The 21,678-nt window shown below is 38.2% G+C and overlaps 1 protein-coding gene across 5 annotated transcripts; it reads right to left on the bottom strand.

Annotated features, from left to right (window-relative positions):
• Positions 1 to 2,437: 2,437 nt before the first annotated feature.
• smc1b (structural maintenance of chromosomes 1B) lies at positions 2,438 to 20,396 on the bottom strand. 5 transcript variants are annotated; one of them, XM_030136539.1, is made up of 26 exons: positions 19,925 to 20,396; positions 19,046 to 19,158; positions 14,397 to 14,600; positions 13,470 to 13,708; positions 13,128 to 13,380; positions 12,738 to 12,878; positions 11,354 to 11,436; positions 11,010 to 11,217; positions 10,635 to 10,820; positions 10,367 to 10,558; positions 10,138 to 10,284; positions 9,826 to 9,963; positions 9,558 to 9,674; positions 9,107 to 9,213; positions 8,253 to 8,394; positions 6,884 to 7,029; positions 6,343 to 6,496; positions 5,680 to 5,778; positions 5,439 to 5,595; positions 5,166 to 5,320; positions 4,911 to 5,062; positions 4,676 to 4,745; positions 4,487 to 4,597; positions 3,563 to 3,762; positions 2,826 to 2,946; positions 2,438 to 2,785 (listed from the first exon to the last, which is right to left on the bottom strand). In XM_030136539.1, exons 1-24 carry the CDS (start codon positions 20,097 to 20,099, stop codon positions 3,640 to 3,642), a joined length of 3,612 nt encoding a protein of 1,203 aa, XP_029992399.1. In that variant the 5' UTR covers positions 20,100 to 20,396; the 3' UTR covers positions 2,438 to 2,785; positions 2,826 to 2,946; positions 3,563 to 3,639. The 5 variants fall into 5 exon arrangements, with proteins under 5 accessions (XP_029992399.1, XP_029992398.1, XP_029992400.1 ...); XM_030136538.1 differs by having other exon boundaries at positions 2,438 to 2,946; XM_030136540.1 differs by lacking the exon at positions 14,397 to 14,600 and having other exon boundaries at positions 2,438 to 2,946.
• Positions 20,397 to 21,678: the final 1,282 nt, after the last annotated feature.

Genomic DNA, 21,678 nt, shown 5'->3' with positions numbered 1-21,678 from the left:
CTAAAAGGAATAGACATCTTCAAAAAAACAAGACTCAGGACGATGATGATGGAAGGTTGTATCTCTGTGAAAGGAATCAACCAATGGAACAACTTAAATGATGAAACAAAGGCAATTAAATTCAATATGTTGAGTAAATACCACGAAACAGACAGAGTTTAATTTGGATATTTATATTACTGCTAAGAAATGGAATGTTTATTTTGATTTGTGTATTATTGTTATGAAACGGATAGTTTATTTTTGTTTATGACACGTGTATCATTGTCATGAAATGGACAGAGTTCACTTTTGTGTTTTTTGGGGTGGGGTGGGGGGGTTCTTTTATATTAGCACTATTGTTATGAAATAGACAAGAGTTTATTTTTGTTTGTCTGTGTGGGTATTATTGTTATGCAATGGACAGAGTTTACTTTTTTTTATATGACATAGATTATGACAAATGTTAAACTTATGTTATCGGTATTCCTAACTCATACCAGTAAGGGGAAGTCTGGTACAGGACACACTTAGCTCTACCAAAACTACCAGTGAATCAATGCTATATACCCACACAGCACAGTCACTGCGTAAAGTATAAAGCTCATTATTTACATACATCTGTATTATGGTATCAAGTTTTTGGTTTTTCAAACTAAAACTCATAACCACCCATTTTCACAGTCGATCAAAATAACACTGTCTTATAATCTTCAAGTGAGCTGATGACTGCTCTGATGATTGCTCTGTTATCTTAGCTCTATTTTTAGACAGAAAAGAGCCACAAAAAAACCACAAACTGCCTGTTTTCTGTAAAGTTTGTGTTGTCAATAGATGTCGCTGTTTAGTCTGAACCAACAAATGGCAACTTAAAAATAATAACATCCCATAATAACTTTATTCCTCCATGAGTCTCATAATCAAACTCACCCATGTAGAAGAAAAGCTGCCATTTCAACATCAAATTCCATTCTTTTCTTTTTAAAAGTTGTTTTTTAGTGGTTCTTATCCCATCTGGTCACTTTTTGAGGCCTGTGGTCCCTTTCATCTTGTGTCCAAGTGCGTTCTTCATGTACATGGTTCTGGTGTTCCTGGCTGTCCTCTATATTTTCAACTTCAGAGATGCAAAAATAATATATATATATATATTTTTTTTACAAATCTTATTGCATTATTATTATTCATTCTATCATGGATTTAGTGAAGTTTTTTGAGCAGCCTCACTGACGAAGATAGTTTACTTACCAAAGTAATGAGCTCCTTCAAGAAGAAAGAGGCTGTATGTTTAAAATATTGTTTCAGACTATACTGACGTTATGCAGATTTACTTCAGTATTAGACTTATTCAGATACTAGTCAGATACATTCATCAAGAGCAAATCAAAAACCTTAATTTTGAATAAGATTTGAATGTGTGGTAAAAAATGTAGTAAAAATACCTAAATCCTGAATATTGTGATTGTGAACTTCAACTGTTTAGTATGAATTTGGATTTTTGTACATTAAACAACATATTAAGGTAATTTCAATGCAAGTGGACATTATCAGAAATTATCACACAAAGTCTGGACAATAAATAACAGCGTCATCTGCATAAAGATGGAGAATGAAAGAAAAATAAAACTAAACACAAGTAAACTAAGCAAAGATAACTAACGTAATAAAAACAAAGTATAATATATACTAATAAATGTTACTATTTTGCATGATAAAGATAAAAATATATCTTGTTGGACTTTTGAGACTCCACACAAATGAACTGGAATAAGAGTAATTTCATCAAAAAAAATTTTGACTGAAAAGTATGTCATGGTAAATCTGTTTTAAAAAAAAACAAAAAAAACAAAAACAGGGCTGAATCTCAAATTTTAGGTACTACAATATTTCCACTTTTTCATGCAGCTTCATTATTCTACACACCTAGAGTAAATTTTGCTCTTTTTACTCACCCAGCCTACATTTGCCTGATGCTTTCAGTTTTTAGTTTCATCACAAACTATATTTCTTGCACAGAAAAAGTATGTAATTTGTTTTGTTATAGATTAGAAAGACAACTAGCACAAAACTAACAACTAGTTTGTCATTTCAAGCACTTGAGACAGTATACCTCACTGTTGTTAAACCAGGTTACTGTGATCTGTGTCTCCTGCTGTATCAACTCAGGATGTGTACATTTTCCAAACAGTGAAATTGATTAAATCATCAATTTACAACACTACTAACTACTATTATGGTCAATACTTGTTTAAACCTCTATCATGGTCATCCAAATCCATTTACTCTTCATCCTAGATGTTATAATTTCCAACATGTAATGTATCAGTCTAGATTTTCAACAACATATTTATCTTAGGCTATTTATAACATTATTAGTGTTTCTGTCTATATTTACAGTTGTATCATCAGGAGTTTCCTCCACAGTTACTAGTTTTCCGAGTCTGAATCTAAAACACAGGAATTTCATTGAATCAAACTTGTAATTTGTAGTGACATTACTGTGGCCAAACAGTAGCAAATCCAAAACAACCATAAAATGTAACTTTAGTCCAACTAAATTCTAGATTCTGAAAAAAGACTAGAGTCTTCCAGACGGTGATGACTATCTGAAAGTGACATTTTTAAAGTGTATTTTCACCTGTGCAGACATGTTCATCACAATTCACAGAAGTCAGTTTACACCTCAAAAAACTTAAAAATGACCACTTCGGTCAAGCAGGGAGGAAGCGAAAAGAGCATTTAATACAGATCCATAACTTTCATAAGATTGTAAGAACACAAGAAATATTGAAGGTTCAGGACTCAGACCCTGGAGATAAAGCAGAGATATGACAACTTTTAACCTGTACTGATTAATTTGTTCGAACTGGTATTAAAACACAACCAGTTAAACTGTTACACAAACTGAAAGCTCCAGTTCTTCTTGAAACCGCTTTGATGAATCATTGAAGTCAAATTAATAAAACAGCCCTAAAGCTGCGGAAGACTTTTGTTACCAATTTTTCATCAAATCTGTAAAACCCTAGTCATAGCCTAAGTATCACGAATCTGTAAGTCTTTCTGTGATTACTCACCTGAATCTCTTCCCTCACAGTGAACAATTTTGAAGTGCCATCCACCATAAACAAACCATGTGTTTACAAACAGAGTCAGGAGGTAACTTGGGCATCTTCGAAATTTTGTCGCAACGTGCACTGTGGGAAGCGGAGGTTCGCGAAGCTCCATTCGTTTCCGCATTGTGTTTGTTGCAGCTGCTGCTGCCAGGTGGACCTCTGCTTGCTCTGCTTCCTCTGCCTCCGTGTTTCAGCCGTTTCTGCGTCACGTTTGTTGTAGCCATATAATATCATGGCAGCGGCAGCACAAGCCTCCACTTCCCACAAAATTCCGAAGATGCCTGAGTTACCTCCCGGCTCTTGTTTGTAAACACATGGTTTGTTTATGGTGGATGACACTTCCGAACTGTTCACCCTGAGGGAAGAGATTCAGGTGAGTAATCACAGAAAGACTTACAGATTCGTGATACTTAGGCTACGACTGGGGTTTTACAGATTTGATGAAAAATTGGTGACGAAAGTCTCCCGCACCTTTAAACAACACCAACTTTAGGTGGTTTATGAAAATGATTCAAAACACACAAACTGTGATGACAGCAAAATGAGAACTTCATGCAGATGACTGTGAATCCTGGCTTGTGTCTGTCTGTTTCCTGCCATCCTCTTCAACCTCAGGATATGCACGCAGGTCAAGGGTCAGGATGTGGCTGAACATACACATACATTCGTCCACCTGTAGAAGAAGAGAAGAGTCATGAACAGAGCTGCAGCAACTCATTTATTCAGTCACACATGACAAAACATTGACCATCTGTGGCATCTGTGACACTTTTCATGACTGCATTTCAACAATTTGGACAAATTTTATAGTCAAATTCATCTGCTGATGTGTGAAATGTCATGGCTTTTCATGGTTTCTTAATTTCTGTTCATTTTCTTGATTATTTTGTTTATTTACCTAATGTGTAATCTTCATTAATTTTCAGTACAAAAAATGGAGATGTTATGTCAATTCACAGTTAATTTTTCGAAGCCTGCTTCTAAAGGGGACGCCACATTTTCTCTTTGGGGTCTGGAGCTGTAGGTTTGGAATGCACTGCTTTAAGTTTTTCATTGTATCAAGTCTTGTCCCTGACAAATCAACGTATGAGCTATAAGAGACTGATATTATTTCAAATATAATAAATAATTTGCCTACTCATTCAGTTGACAGTAACAGCTTCCTAGAGCTTCTCAAATGTTCAGATTTGACTAATTTTCTTCCCTTTGTCTTAAAGAGGCAGTGAAACATCTTTAGGCTCTGGACCTAAGTGATGACTTAGGGCTTTTTCAGTGTTTTCACTGGTTTTATATGCACATTAATAAACAATAAAGAATATAATTGAGTTCCAGCCCTTGTCATGACACAACAAACTAAATAGACTGACTACAAAATAACGTGTTTCAAATTAAGTTACATCTGAGTAAACTCCCAGCAGAGCATCGGCTTTGGAGAAAAATTCCTCCTTCAGTGAAATGGTGATGATCTGCATGTTCCTGCTGGACTCGTGTCTGATGAAACTGGTCACCTGGATTGAAACAGACAACAACAAATGCTCCGTCACGTCACCTGTTAAAAACTGGCCCATTTATTGTCTGGGTTGTACCTTTCCAATGTTGGAGTTGTCTAAAGCTGCATCCACCTCGTCCAAAATAAGGAAAGGAGCCGGGCGGAAGCTGAGAGGGACAAAAAGACATAAGCTGAGAGGGACAAAAAGGGCATAAGAAGTGAGAAGAAAAAAAAAGGTCTCCATCTGAGGAGGAATGGCAGTCTTTGTATGATTGATGAGTTGTTACTGGCTGAAGTGTGTGGTGCTCCAGTTACTGATGATTTGTCTGTACCTGTGGATGGCGAACACTAGAGCCAGGGCAGCGAGTGCCTTCTCTCCTCCAGATAGATTGTCCATGGACATGAAGCGTTTTCCTGGAGCTACACAGTTGTAGCTGATGCCGCCCAGATACGGCTCCTCAGGGTTCTCTGCACTTAGAATGGCCTGAAGGAAACATGCATGTATATGTGACCTTCTCTCCTTGGACTCATGTCTTTCAAGGTTCAGTGTTTGATGTTTTGTGTTGTCTACTGCTGAGTTGTTGGACCTGAGCGCTGCTGTTCCTGCAGATACTTTTATAGATGTGGTCGACAGCAACAGACACGTGTTCAAAGCACTGGCTGAAGAGCTGGCAGCGGCGACCTTTGATCTCCTCAAACTCCTGACTACACTTCCGAGATTCTTTGCTGCTGGCATCAAAGGCTGAAAGAGCAGACACATGAAATAACTCAATCCTGTCAGTTCAGGTGTCAGATTACATCTTAGTTCCATTTACATCCGATCATCCCTCTGTGTGTCTTTGAAAAGCTGTGAGACATACCTTCCATCAGTCCATGCAGCTTCTCCCTCACCTCCCTCATTTTCTCCAGAGCTTTAAGGTTAGGAACAGCAGTGCGATTTAACACTTCCTCTATGGAGGTGACGGAATCCTTCAGCTTCTCCAAGCAGGAATTCACCTCCTCATCATCTTGCAGATTCTGTACAATATGAACAACATTGTCCAGTATGAAGATCTACACTGATGTTGAATCATTTATGCAGGTTCTTGGGCGTCATCTCACCCTGAACTCTTCCTGCAGAACTGAGTAGTCAATGATGAGCTGGGCTTCCCTCTCAAACAAGTCCATAGTGGTCCCAGTGCTTCCAGACTCTGAATCCAGCTGTGAAGACCAAAGAAATCTGTCACCACATGATGTTTTTCAGATAATTTGCTATTTAGTTGTAAAATCTGTGAATACTTACAAGAGTCTTTACAGTTTTGCGGCACTCGCTACAATTAAAGACACAACTAAAGACTACTAAGAGTTTGGAGGAGGGACTTTGGTTTGCAAATGACCAATGACCATGGACTTCCCACTGGAACAACTCGCTCTAGATTTGTGGATTCTAAAGTTTTTCAGCCAACATCTAAAACACAAATGTTGTGTCTCCCCAGGACCGAAATTCATTCATTCATTCTTTTAAATTCATCTTACTGCATCTTCTACATCTGAGTCCTGTGCCCTACATTCAGAAATCACTTATCTTCTGCCTTCATTAGGAAAATGAATTCACACTTATTCTGATAGTTAGCAACCCAATAAAAACAACTGTCATTGAACCATGTCACTGAACATCCTTATTTTGTGGAAATTAGGAGGAAATAAACCATAATCGGAAATGAGCCAGAGAAGATTAAACCAAATCAGTACAGGTTAATGAAGGAATATCCAGTCGACTCTTACCTGCACCTGAGTGATTTCATCCAGACTTCCTGACAGCAGAGTGATCGGCAGTCCTTGGATTTTACAGTCCAGAAGCAGGTTGTGTCTGGACAGACATTTTTGCTCCCAGGCTGTTTCTACAGACATCACCTTCTGCTGGAGCTTCACCAGCTCTCTGAGACACATAGAGTTTATTTAACCAACAGCTTAAAATTCATAGTTCCATTAGGTTGATGTCACTTTCTTTTAATGCTATTTAACTGTCCCTTTTTTCAGACAAGCATAACCCATGTCTAAGAACAACTGAAAAGATGACACATCACAGCAATCAAATGACACTTCTGAGGAAGACTGCAGATGACAGTGAAAACATGTAAAGATAAAATAAACTATAAATTTACTATTAAAAAAGTAACAGCAAATGGTTTTAAATTCAATCATATAGTTTCCATAAATTAAAAGTACCTCAATATCCTCCTAAAATTCAAAGATATTCACATCAAAACCAAATATCTCAAACCAAACAAAGAATTATGTTAAATTAGCTTCTAGTGAGTGTTACTTGTTAATCTCTTGGAGGGTTTGAATTTTCTGGTCCAGTTCAGTTTTGGCAGCCAACACTTGGTTCTCCTTGGCTAAAAGCTGGTTCTTCAGATCCAGGATGTTGTTCTGATTCACCTCCACTGCAGCCAGCAGCTTCTCCTCATCCTGCCAGAGAAGAAACACCAAACATTCACCTGAAGCCCTAATTATAGAAAGAGCATGCAGTGGTTTTCAAAGTGAACTTGGGGTTCTTCAGTTTTCATCAGCAACAGCAGTTTCCCTCTGAATATTAGTGTCACATGTTTGATGGGTCATTGTCCATGCAGTGTTTTTTTTTTTTTCTTTAGTTCTAATGAGAACTCTAGGTGCTTAGTATTGGTTAAAGCCCTGCACTACTACTGATTCATTTTCTAACCATAAATTAATTTTCTAGACAAAGCTTACAAGTTTTAATGTTCTAGAATCCTCTATAGTTCTTACATTAAGTAGGTGTAACTTTCTCAATGATCTGTTGATGTGAAAAACATCTGTTGGGAAAACTGAACGTGTGCCACAAATTTCGGATACTGAATGTACACAGTTGCCCATAAAGTTGTACTTTTTTTTTCAGACACATTCCTTTTTTCATTCCTATTTTAGTTTTTGCAATTATTACATACTGGGTCCCATTTACACTATATGTATTAAGAATAAATCACACTGTCATAATCATTTCATGAGAAGAAGTAAAAATATTTTATTACAACTTTATGAGCAACAGTGATCTTTGCCATTCTTATGAGATCAGAGTCTCTGAGAAAAGCTCAGGTCATCTGTCTGATTGTCAGTATCCTTCTAAGTTTGTTCTGTTCGCATAAAGGTGTGGGTTTTGCCTTGAAGCAGTGCAACAAGAAGTGTGTAAGCTTTCCAAATGTTTCCATGTTTTGTTTTGTTGGTTTTTTACTTAATTTAATTTAATCTGGTGTATTTTGATGTTGAACAAAGATTACGTCATATATTTCCACCATTTTCATCTTGTTTTGTCTTTAAATAGTATTTTAAAACACAAACAATGCTTGCTTTGTTCAGCTTTGTCTCAGGACCAAAGCGTTTAAACTGTCAAGAAATAATGATTTGAAATTCATTGTGATAACTGACAATCATTTTTGCCGGCATTGTCCAGCCCCATTATCAAATACATTTTAATTGTATGGATTTTTTTATTGTCTGCTGCCTGCGAGCATGTTTGACTCTACTTCTAGTACTTCACACACTTGGCTAACCTTGATGAACCAGACTGACAGAAACGCCACTACTCCCACAAACACCACCTGAATTCAAGTGGCTCATCTGCCAGTGTATTTAAGTGGACTGTTTCATGTTTCCATTGTTATCTCAGAGACGCTCACCTTCCTATGCTCGACCACGGCTTTCTGCTCTTTGTCCATCGCCTCTCTGGTATGATGAAGCTCCTTCTTCTGCTGCTCCAGCCACTCCTGTCCATATTCCAGCTGTGCATTCAGATAAGCAACCTGAGCTTCAAACTGCAGCCTGAACACACAAACATCAACATCAACCTACCGTATACATATTAAATCAGGTTATACAAAAGCAATTTGAGGATTTCATTGGATTTTTTTTTTTTTTTTTCTGGCGATTTAATACTTTTCTAAAGCACACTTGAATAACCGCTGAGGTTGAAATCCTCTGCACAGATGGCAAATACAGCAGCTTTCCCTAAATGATAATAAAAAAAAATAGGACCAATGGCCCTGTAGCTTACCGGCCAAATTAAAAGCTCTGGGAAATGTATCCAGATGCCATTTATTATCACCCAGTTCTATGTATTTATTATATTACAGAAATAGCCCATGTTTTGGTCATATTCCGGTCAGATCTGTAAAAATTCAAATTCCAACTTGATATCATTGATACTTACTGATTTATTGTATCAATCCACTTCCTATCTCTTACAATGGGAAAAATTTTCAAAGTCGCACCAAATCCAGAATCAGATCCGGATCCAAATAATTTCACTAACTTTTGTTGACATCATCATAAAGAAGCTGTATACCAAGTTTGAAGTCAATCGGAATTGTAGTTTCGGAGAAGAAGACGATTGAAATTTTTGTAGAGGACGACAGACGACGACAGATGACAAAAGATGACAGATGTCGACGGACGCCGCATGACGACAATAGCTTACGGCCTGGTAAGCTAACAAGGAGCTGTGTGTTTATCACTGAGGTGTTTAAAATCACACCTCTTCTTCTCCTGCTCCGTTTGCTGTTTCACATGCTCCTGCTCATACTCCCTGATACTGTCCACTTTGATCTCAGCACAGAAGTCAGAAAACACCAAGTCCTCCATCTAGAAACATGCAATATCCACAAGGAAAAGCAAATTCAGTATGTAGAGCTGGTTTGGCTTTGAAGTTTGACCAGGTCCACCATACAGACCACAGCCTCCAAAGACAGTAAAAAGCTCTGGTTGATAATAAACTGAGGAGCTATTTAGTTAAAAACTGGTGTTCAGTCTGTTTCCTAAAGTAGAAACATGTGACCCAGTCGTTACAATGAGGCTCAGTGATATGTTTTTAATAGTTTTAAGAAAACTGTTTCACTACATGTAAAACCAATGAGATAAATAAAGTTACACATAAACAGAGACTGTGTATAGGATGAATTCATTGCTGCTGGTTGTCACAGCAGTACCTGGTTGATCTGGTCTCTGATCTTCTTCATCTCTACAGCCTTCACATCTACGCTATCCTCCTGCATCTGGATCTCTGAGTCTAGGTTTGTTAAATCACTCTCCAAATGAGAAATATCCTGGAAACATGAAGGACATGACAGATAAAACAAGTCTTATTGTGTCACCTCTACCAATCCTTAAAATGTAAGCATCAGTATCACTGAGAGGCCAGTGTGTCTTGCATTACACCTCCATTTGTGAAAATAGACAGGATGCCTTTTTTCGTACCGCTTGGCATCTGAGGATTTTGTTTTTACGAATGTTGTCTAGCTCAGCATTGGAGTATTTGAGGCGAGTCTGAGCACCCTGAGCCTGAGCAATGACCTGTTTCAGGTCTGATTCCTTTCGCCTCAGCTTCATCAGTTCCTGTAGAACAAAACAAAGCGACTGTATGACTGTGCAGTCATGATTTTGTACACTAGTTGTTGGGTCATTTTGGTGCCTTTATTGGATAGTAGACCATACAGATAGACCGCTGCTCTCCTATAAAACAATGATGAGATATGTGTTTCCTACAGATCAGGATGTGTGTTTACTCACGCTCAGTTCTGCCATCAATTGGTCTTTGCGTTCCTTCAGTTTTCTCATCTCCTTCTCATCCCAGCAGTACGCTTTCCTCTGCAGGTCCCTGGAGCCTCCGGAAATCACTCCTGACTTGGAGAAAAGTGTTCCATCCAGAGATACGGTCTACAATAAACATATTTATCAACATGCCTGCTGTCTTGCCACTGAGCTGAAGCAGAAGGAATAAAATTCTAACCAGTCATACCTTATAGCGCTCCAGTCTGCCAAAGGCCACACTCCTCGCCTCTTTGATGGTCTCACACACCAGAGCATTTCCACAAACAAACTGAATTACCTTCTTCATCTGAGTGGCAAGTGTAGGTGTGTTCACCTGAACAACATCCACCACCATCTTAACACCAGTCATCTCCCTAAGCCGTTCATTTAGAGGATGTACCTGCATATGAAACAGTGACAAAAATCTGCATCTGTTCTTTAAAACTCTGACTCAAATAGTTAAAGTATCATCTCACATCCAGATAGCTGACGGGCAGGAAGGTTTCAGGTTCAAATAACTCCTCCTTGGTGAACTGAATGCAGTCTCGGGCCACTTTCTCTGAAGCCACAACAACAGAGTTCATGAAGTGTCCAAAGACCTTGGTGACAGCCAGCTGGTACTTCTTATGGATGGGGCTACACAGGTCACACAAGCGGCCATACTAGTACAGGAAACACAACACCTTCACAGTTATTTTTACCAAATAGATTTGTCAACATCAAAAGTAGAATAAAGTTACAAATGGCATGGGGAAATAATTGGTGACAACTTTACAGACACTACGAGCAGTCCTCATGAATTCCCTATTAACCCAGGCACCAAAGTGAATGATACAAAAGTTCTTTCCCACCACAGTGTCAGGGTAGAGCCTGTGGAGTTTCTCCAGCAGCTCTTTTCGTCGCAGCTGTCGTCTGCTCTCGTGACTGTCAAGGCTGGCATTCTCCAGCTCCTCCACAACCTGACGCAGGTCCTGTTTCACCTCCTCAGAGCGCTGGTGAACCTGCCGAAGCTCAGTGCTCAGATTCTTCTCCTGCTGACAGTATTCCTCAGTGGCTGACCTGAGATGGTTAGTGGCAGCTTAGTTTAATCTGCACTCCTCAGATAATTGGAAGTAGATTAAACGTCACAAAGTGTGGCTTTTATTGCAGGGTAAATGTTTCACTAGGCGCGTGATGAACAGGAAATGTGACCTACTGGCAGGTCTTGGTGTACTCCTCCAGTTTCTCTGCTCTATGTGTCAGATCTTCAAGCTCAGTGTGGTTGTTCCTGATGGCGACCTACAACAGGTGTTCCAGGTGAAGGATTATTGGACTGAGTCATTTTAAACATTTAAAACAATCTTTTAATGATTACTATTAACTCTTTTATTTTGCTGGTGAAACTGTCACGAATGATAACTTTTTTCCACGTGACCTGTCTTTCATGTTTTGATGGTGAAAATATACTAAATCACTCAGTCTCAATATGAAGATATACCAAAGCCGTAGCACTTTTTATTCCACTTTAAACAAATGAGGTGGATAAAACACAAAACACATTAACTTTGTTACATGTTTTTAATTTAAAGACACAGCAGAGAATTGTGAGTTACCTGCTACTGCTAAGAAGTAAGACTCGAGCCGGTGGTAGTATTTACTGCTTTTTTAAATCAATATGAGAAGGTAATTTTAGCTCCATGATAACCTGCATCATGTGTTTTCATTTACATAAGGTGTTGGAACTTAGGGAGTGTAACAATATTGACTAGGGTTCATTATTAGGGCTGGGTAAAAAAATCGATTTAATCGATCTTAGATCGATTTCGTTGTAATTTTGTGTAATCGATTAAAAGTGGATGAGATCGATTTTTCAGAGCAGGACCAGGAGTATGCGGCCGACTCAGTCTTGCGAACACCTGAGGACCTTGGTCTCACTCGTGACGGCTCTAGCACAGAAAAGACACAGAGGAAGGGCGGGGAAAATTCCTCCGCCAGAGGTACTCCCAGCCTCAACTCAAACTCGAACTCGCAGTGTGAAGGAACTGGCCATCTGGAGGTTCTCCGAGGCGAGTCACGGAAGCCGGTTGTTCTTGGAATAATAACTTGGATGAATAGTAAAGCGACAATGTCCGACCACTACGCTACCCCCCCATCCTCCAATCACGGAGCCCCCCCCCCCCCCAGTGAGTAGAAGCCACCAGCCATAAAACAGAATAAAGATGACAAAGAAGTCCGTTCTGAGCCACTGGAGAAACATGGCAATGTTATGTAAGAGCAGTTTCAGCTACTTCCTGCTGAAATGTCATATTTATTTCCTTTCTAATATCAATATTGATACCAGTATTGATGTGTTGCATGACTGCGGTAGTCAAATAATCAGGTTACAACTCAAAATTTTACTTTGATATCACTAAATTAATCTGAATCAATCAATACTGAATTGAATCGATACTGGATCAAATCGAATCAAATCGTGATTAATCGATTCAGAACCTTATGAATCGAAATCAAATCGATTATGGAAATTGGCCATGATACCCAGCCCTATTCATTATAACTGTTAACTCTAAAAATATGCAGATGCATGTTACTGAGATTACCTCCACCTCTTTCCTTCTACGCTGGTCTAAAGCAATCTTCGCGTAGTTTGCTTTGACCTCCCAGTGCAGTCTATCGACCTGCTGTCTGAGGACAGCAGTCTGCTTACGGCTGACCTCTTTCAGCTCTTTGTATCGCTCAAACTGTCGCACAAAGAAAGCACAAAAAGGCACATAAAGGATAAACCAGTGTTACTGTTACTGTTAAAGCCAGTTGAAATCAGTGTAGTTTACTATAATACCACGCACTGTCCAGCAGACATCACCATTTTGTATCCTAAGAAACCTGTGCTTCAAATTAATTCTCAAAGCTTCAGTTATCCCATTAGTATCTAGCCTCCCATCTGTCCACTTTCTCTATGAAGGAGAATGTTCTGTGTGTCAGGCACTTACCTGGTCCTGGTCCAGCTCAATATCCCTCCCTCGGGTAACTTCCTGTTCCTGCCTCTCATATTTCCTCCAGGTCTTCTCCATTTCAATGATCTCCTGCTGTCCCTCTACCAGCTCCTGCTCTTTAATCACCACCAGCTTCTGGTTCTTCTTCAGTTTGGTACGGAGCTCCTCAGCTTTCTTCATATGATGGGAGCTGTTTATTTTTGCTTTGATGTACTTGGACATACACTGGGACAGAATGTGCTCCTGGGTACTGGGCCACACATGGACAAGTGTTAATTATACCATGCAACAGACAGCTTCCTCAGTCAGAAATGCACACTAACACCCAGTAACACAAACCAGAGTTCCTTGTCGATGTGTTGCTGCTCTCTGCTGAGACATCCATGCTCCTTCTTGAGGGTTTTGACCTTCTGCTCCCAGGTTTTCACAGTACTGGTCTTGGCGGCTGCAGTCTGCTGCTTCTCCTTCAGATCGTCACTCAGCTTGTGGATTGTTCTCTCATTATGGTAGAGCTCCATCAGGCCAAGCTGCAGACGTTTCTGGTACAGCTCGTCCAGCACTGCCTGGTACTTCTCTGCCTGGGAAAGGAGAGGGACGGTCCAAACATAAACATAGTTTGTGAGTGTCACACTTTTTAGGAAAATGTTTAATGCCATTTAAATGATGCCAAGGCTCGTTTCAATTTAAAAGTTTTATTTTAAGTCAGATCATGAAGATTTCTATAGTGAAATCTAGTGATAAAACATCATTTGATATTTTAAGTTTAACTTATGCAGAATTGGAAGCAAACTCACACCTCATCTGAGCCTATTGTTTCAGTTTCTTTTAAATAAGAGGCATTAACCACTTTTGATGAATGATGTTTCATTTCTTCAAGGTCACTTTGAGTGATTTTAAATGTTTTATAAAACAGGGATGATTTGGGATGATTCACATTAATTTCACTTAGACTTATTTGTACTTGCTGTACCTAATGCTGTTTCATCAGGTTAGTACAGACCCAGCCTTGGATTCATCTATGACAATGTGTTGGGGCCAATTTACACTGAAAAATATATTGTAGAGATGGGGAGGGCAGGTAAAATATTTAAATAATTATTAATAATTAAAGCTGCAAACAGACAAAAAGGGAAAATCATATGTTCTCTGCAATTTAAGTCAGATGACTAGGACTGAATGTACAAATTTATTCTCAAAGATTTCCTGTATAACATCAGACAATATTTATTCGTTGTTGAATTTGTTGCTGTGTTTATGCAGCCTCACCTCTATTTTTTCCTGGGACACTTGCTTCTTCTCAACAGTTGCAGATCTTTTTTTGCTGAAATGAAACTGTGTGTCCTCTTTCGCTCTCAGCATCGCATCGTTCTTTTTATTGTATTCTGCAGCTAGCTCTCTGGACTGACTGATACTCTCAAACATCTTGGTTCTCTCTTTGGGGTCCTTCAAAGCAATGGTCTCCACTGTCCCCTGGTGTGAACAACAATATACCACAATATTCCTCAGTCAGTGAAGCATTAGAACCAGACTACATAATACTTACAGCGATGTCTCCAAAACACCTCTTACATTCAGTGTGAATGATCATCTGTGTTAATTGGTTTGTGAAGTATTGTATGGTTGTTTCTGCACAATTAGCACAAGAAAATGAAATGTGGCCACTTGAAAATCAGATCTTTGTCTTCCAAAGCTGCACTAATAAATGCCATTATATCAAACTATCATATAGATTTATTCTGCTTGACAGAAACCTGGTTTCATGAGGATGAGTATGTGACCTTAAATGAAGCTACTCCCCCTAGTCACCTTAATAATCATATTCCTCAAGGCTGAGGAGGGGGAAGTTGCAGCCATTTTAAATTCAGTTCTAAAGTTAAATCCAAATTTTAACTCATTTGAAGGTCTTATTCTTAGCTTTTCCCACCCAACATGTAAAACACACCGGCCTATACCATTTGTCATAGTGTACCGTGCTCCTGCTCCATACATTGAATTTTTATCTGAGTTCACTGAGTTCCTAACCAGTCTAGTCCTTAAAACAGATAAAGCAATTATTGTAAGTGACTTCAATATTCATGTAGACAGTGAAAATGACAACCTCAGTAATGCATTTACCTCATTATTAGACTTAACTGTCTACAGTAAGTGTGTACATAAACCCACTCACCATTTAAATCAAACACAGGTAAGTTAGTCAACAGACCCATATAGCTTATTCAAAACCAATTACTACACCTGACTCACTTAGTAGCCTGATGGCAGAGGGAAGGTAGACTGCTGGGTCACACACAGTGTGGCCCCCCTCTCACCACAATGGGATTACTTTTCTCCCACAGAGGCTAAATCAGCTACTTTCAACAGTCTCTTCAAACTGTCTACTTGTCTTTTAAACCCAGTTCCAACAAGGCTCATTAAAGATGCTTTATCATTACTTAGCACCCACCTCACTGACAAGATCAACGTGTCATTCTCAATTATGTACCATGGTCATCTAACCTATAAAGACCCAGAGCTACTTTTGTGGCAGTTCCCAAATTAATTTTTCTCTATTTCTAAATTTCTTAATTGATTTATCACCAATTTTTTTTTAGAATATTATCCTCTGTATTTGCATTTTTTTGGGGTAAAGCATGTATTTTCCTATATTTAATTCACTGATAATGTAGATGTTCTTGAAAACTCAGAGTAAATTCAATGTTAATTACATCAAATAGAGAAAAATTAAGAAAAAATACTTTTTCAGTGAAGATATTGCTAATTGAAAGTAAAAACAAGTATCTCCATCCACTGTCATTGATCCAACTCCATGGGTTTTACTGGTAAATCAGTGTTGTAGAAGATGATGGTGTTTCCATGGTAACTACGGACCCTCTGAATGTCCAAATGGGTCATATCTGATGACCACAAAAATATGAATTATTGTATTTTACTCCAATTATTTATATGGATTGATAGGATTAGTGGATCAACAGGTATTAAACAGTTTAGATCAGCAGATGGTTTGTGTCACTGGTGGTTGTTCGAGTCTTTATGGGTTGAAGTGCCTGTAATGAAACCTCTTCATAAAAAGCCCTATCTTGACCCCAGAGTTTTAGCTAAGTCACCAATAACCAGTAACCCTAACCCTAACTGCTTTCCGACAATGGACTTTTTTTCAATAATTGCCTTATTAGATCTTAGTGCATCATTTGATACTGTCGGCCAACACATCCTCTTGCAATGACTGGTTAGTATTAAAGGAACTGCATGAATGGGGTTTAAATCCTATCTAACAGATCATTTTCAGTTTGTTAATGTTAATAATGAATCTTCTCAATGCACCACAGTTGGTCAAGGCTTGGCCCTTGGACCAATACTATTCAACTTATACATGCTTCCTAAAGGTAACTTAATAAGGAAACGCGCTATCAATTTTCATTGTTATGCTAATACCCAATTAAACTAATCAATGAAAACAATCAGATAACTAAACTATAGGAATGCACTAAAGATATTAAAATCTGGATGACCATCAACTTTCAGACAAACTCAGACAAAACTGAAGTCATTATGTTGGGTCCAAAAAATATTAGGGATACATTATTTAATGAAATAGTGACTATGGATGGTGTTACCATGGAATCCAACACCACTGTGAGGAATCTAGGTGTTATATTCAACGAGGATTTATCATTTAACTCAAACATAAAACAGATTTCTAGGACTGCCCTTTTTTCATCTATGAAATATTGCTAAAATCAAGCATTTTTTAAACGTCCTTTTTGATACAGTTTATAGACCTCTTCGGAAACGATGTCAGGGTCTACATAACCGCAGTTGTGCATACAATCAGGTGAGAGAAAAACACTGCATATTAATGGAGATAAATTGAGAGATCAGAAAGAATAGAGAAAAGAGGAGGAAAAATGTCTAGTATTGTAGGTTGTCAGAATAGAAATGCTAAAAAAAGCAACCTTCACTTTTACCAAATACTGCTGTTGAAGACGCCCTTTGAGGCAAACCACAGATGCTTATGGTTGCAAGCCATTAAATGGATGGACTGGACTGGTGAAACTGACTGAATCAGCAGTGATTTACATTGTTTTAATGTACATTAAACAACACTAACCCAGCCATGCAAGTGCAGTTGGCTGTCAGTATACGAGGGCCGTTCAATAAGTTCATGGCCTCACCCAGAACAGAACAACACAGACTGATAATTTATATTTTATTTTTCAACATAATCTCCATTTACAGCAATGCACTTGGTCCATCGATGTTCAAGCATCACTATCCCATCACGAAAGAATGTAACATCCTGTATTATAACAACCAGTATTTCTGGGTGAGGCCATGAACTTATTGAACAGCCCTCGTATAGTTGGTTGAATTGTCGATGATCGGCCACGTTTTGTAAAACTGCGTTTTATGTCCTTGTCACTGATAGGTAGTACATTGGTCACCTTTCTTTCTGGAGTCTGTTTGCTCATGCAAAATGAAACGAGATTAATATAGATTAAAAATGAATATTTAATAGTGATAAATCAAAATTAATCTACAGCAACCCTGTGATTAAACTAATTAAAATTTTAATCATTTGATTATGTGATTTTTCTCCTGTGAATTGTGCCAGTTACCACGGTATTCCTACCTTTAAAATGTCCAGTGCAACACTCTGTATTCAATATCCTGTACATGACCGCAAAGTACAGATATAGGGATTGGGGGATTTGTATGCCTTTTTCTTTCGTGTAAATGCTGGGTTTTTCATCAACAAATAAAAAGATGTCCGGCCACTGTAGACAGTGAGTATGGATCAGGAAACATCAGCCCGCTGCTAATAGTCAGCTTATCTTTGTAAGACACCTTGTCTCTCGTCGACAGACGATTAAAATAATCGGAGAAGGCCTCTGTATCTTCCATTACTCTGATTCTGTCCTGATTTTCGCACTCCTGACACTGGCGTCCATGTAGTGTTGACACCACAACTGTCACTTTCTGCCACCAGTTAGGCCCCGCCCACAAAATACATCATCACTGTTTACCAACATCGAAATGGTCTATTGTTAGCCTCAGGGTGTTCTAAATTATGCTGCTGGGAGACTCCTCATGATGCACTGAGCTCCTCTCTGCTCCTCCTCTTCTCCCCAATTCCTGCTCCTCCATCTACATGTTACTGACTTGACTTCTTCCCTGGAGTCTCTGCACTTTATGTCCTCACAGGTTTCCCCTGGATCATCTCTGGGCCTGCTGCTGGGGTCCTGCTTCTCTACTGCTTACATCATTACTATTCATTTATCCATATAGGTGTGATAATTTTTATCATGTAGTTACTTGGAAAGTAGGGTTTTCTATTGTTGGCTGCAGTAGTAGTATAACCACTGTTAGCACTTGCATTTAGAGTAGTGGTGTTAGCAGTTATGTTTATTTGTACTAGTTATTGGTAGTTATACTAATAACAGCAGTTCTAGTTTTAACAATTATAGTTCAGTTTGTTATGCATCCATGTGTCTCCCCCTATCCCCCTCCCTCCCTCTCTCTCTCTCTGTCTCTTCCTTTAACTCTCTCTCTTTAACCCCTTTAACAAGTGTTTGCTCCTGGAGGATTCTGTTGGTGTCTGTAATTAAGTTTGGTCTTAACCAGCTCAAAATGTAACATCATGACATAACTTTAGTTATGATTTGCTGCTGTATAAATAAAATTTGATTTGATTGCAAAAATGAGGAGAAAGATGAACACATATTTGAACAAAATTCAAATCCTTAAATGTGATTATAAACACAGTGATGTAATCTTTTGGAAAGAACTGTCAACCCCTTCTTTAAATCAAAAAACGATATCTCTACATCTACAAATATTTACTGGAAAACCATCACTGTAGCTCTGACCCACACACATAAAATCTAATGTTAAGTGTAGATGAATAAATGTTACACCTGAAACACCAGACAATTTTGAGCTTTGGCCAAGATGTTGACCTTCTCCAGCTCCTCCATATATTTGGAATGAGTTACATGTTCGCCGTTGATGTGATACTCAGAGGAGTCACCTGAAAAATAAAAGGGATATGTGGAAAATTACAACTGTACTTCAGCATGATGTGCTACTAAGCACTGCTGGAGGTTTTGAATGTGTTTCCTAATTTGTACACAAATGTATAAAGATACAAGAAAAGTTGTGTATTATTCCAGTACAGATTTTAAGTAAAATAGTACAACTCAAACAACTCCTAAGCCCATATTTGTAATGTCAAAAGTATTACCACAGTAAATAGGCATATCAGGAGGATTAACACAAAATGTTTAACATGCTGTATAATATTTAAACATTATATGGTGTCTTCTACTTCCCATTTTGTGTTTAAACATCTCTAACATCCTTTCTGCAATTGATTCAACATTGAAATAAATGTAACAATGTAACAGCAATGAAACAATGTGTAAACTAGAGCTCTACAAAAGGTTTGCGTACATTTTCTACAAATTCCCTCTAAGAGTCTGAATCATGGTTTGGTAAGTTTTAATAATATGAAGTTCTGAGGTTTGGAGAGGGTTTCGGTGCTGTGATGGCATTTTTTTTTTTTTTTTTTTTTGGAATCGTGTATTTATTGTGATTTATAAGATGCAGGCTAGAATATAGGAAAACCCTGAGAATGAGATGATGCTTTAAAAGTAGGTCTCTTTTCAGTTGGAATAAGATGAGATTAAACAGTCAATCTCCAGGTTTAATGTTTACCTCTGATTTAGAATGACATTCCCTTCTATAATTCAAAACTCCAGAGGCACAGTGGCGAAAGGCTGACGTGTGGTACTTACCGGAGATACTACGTCGGAAGGAAGTGTCATGCTCCTCGTCGTCGCGGTACCGGATTGTCACTCTTGCGGTCTTCGCCACTGGGTGCCCGATGCGAGCTCCATGGATCAGCTCTCTGAGCTGTTTCACACGGAGAGAAGCGGCCCGCGCCCCCGTGGCAAAGCTGATGGCGTCCATCACATTGGACTTCCCTAATTCACCAAAAGCATTGAACACAACACTTCTAGAGAAGCATTCTGATCTTAGATAAAATAGACAATTTATGTCTCCTATTTTAGATATCTAGATAAAACAGACATAGGGTGCAAATACACAAAACATTATGCCAGTGGTAATAAAAGTATTAAACTTTGTGGTAACATATAAGCATGATTCAATTTATAGCTAATGGAGAATGCGATTTACTGATTAAACTGGACTTATGTGCTGCATTCCGATTTGTTACGTTTACTTTCGTTGTTTAGTCATATATTTGAAAGCTAGGAGTAACTCACCCATGATTTACAAATGGGTTACAACAAACAAATTTATTTATTTATTTATTTTTGTCATCCATACAACTGACGTCTCCTCTGGCGGCTCTAGGCTAAAGCTAACTACCATATTAGGCTAGCTATTGTTTACGCAACATCTGCCTTATTCACACTGAATTAAACATTCTTAACTGTTATTCGTTGACTATTCCATAATTTACCGTCTTCTTTGTATGTTAGTGTAATTTGTACTTGGCTACTTTGCTTTTAAATAGATTTGTTAAATTAGGCCTATTTGTAATGCAATAACCATTTTCCGAAAATGGATACCTGTATATTTAAAACAGCATTAGCATTTGCGCTAACAAACTTAACTCACCGGAGCCATTTGGACCGATTATGCAACTAAACCTCAAGAATGGACCGATGATCTGTTTCCCTCTCCATGACTTGAAGTTTTCAACATCAATTTGTCTCAGATAACCCATCTTAGTCTCACTTAGAGTAATGATGAATACAGTAATTGATGAGGAGTTACAGGACGGACGATGTCTATTGAAACTGAGGCTGGAACACTGACCTGCTGATACATGTCTCTACGATTTTATCAATAAAAAAACATTTTTTGCCTTTAACATTTTAACTAGTGTTAATCCAGCATATTCAAGTCTTATGCAAATTAAAGTCCTAAACTGGTGAAATTCACAATAACAAAGTTGTATAAAAAAAAAAAAAAAATCTAACGTGAGTAATATGTAGGCCTATTATTACGGTTTTTATGATGAGCTTTTATGGAACAGTCATTTTTGACTGATACTTCAACATTGTTTAAGCACAACATGAGGGTTAATGTATTGTGGAACATACTGTAAATCTGCTGTGAAAAATATCAGTTATGAAAAACAAATGTGTACTTTTCTGATTTCAGTCAAAATCAGAATGCACCTTAACTGGGGCCATATGATACCATAACTGTATTATTCCTATAAATATGAATGTTGATGTTTTGTGAATCTGCAGAGGTAAAAGTGAGTAAGCCACAATTTGGATTTCATTAAAGACGATTAACCCATTTTAACTTAGACATGTTTTAAGGAAACATGGGTAAAATCAGAGTTGAATTAAGGCTACCAGGAAAATCTGGGACACTCCGTGCCTGGGCACTGTACCTCAGTACATATGTCCAGATCTAAGGTACTTGTACAACCAATGAATTATCTAGAAGTCCATCTGCAGCTGGCATGATGTTAGAGGTGATGCCATTCAGATAACTTAATGACCTT

This window comes from Sphaeramia orbicularis, chromosome 6 (genome assembly GCF_902148855.1).
Source record: "Sphaeramia orbicularis chromosome 6, fSphaOr1.1, whole genome shotgun sequence".
NCBI classification, from domain to species: domain Eukaryota; kingdom Metazoa; phylum Chordata; class Actinopteri; order Kurtiformes; family Apogonidae; genus Sphaeramia; species Sphaeramia orbicularis.
This window is presented reverse-complemented; position numbering and strand designations above follow the sequence as displayed.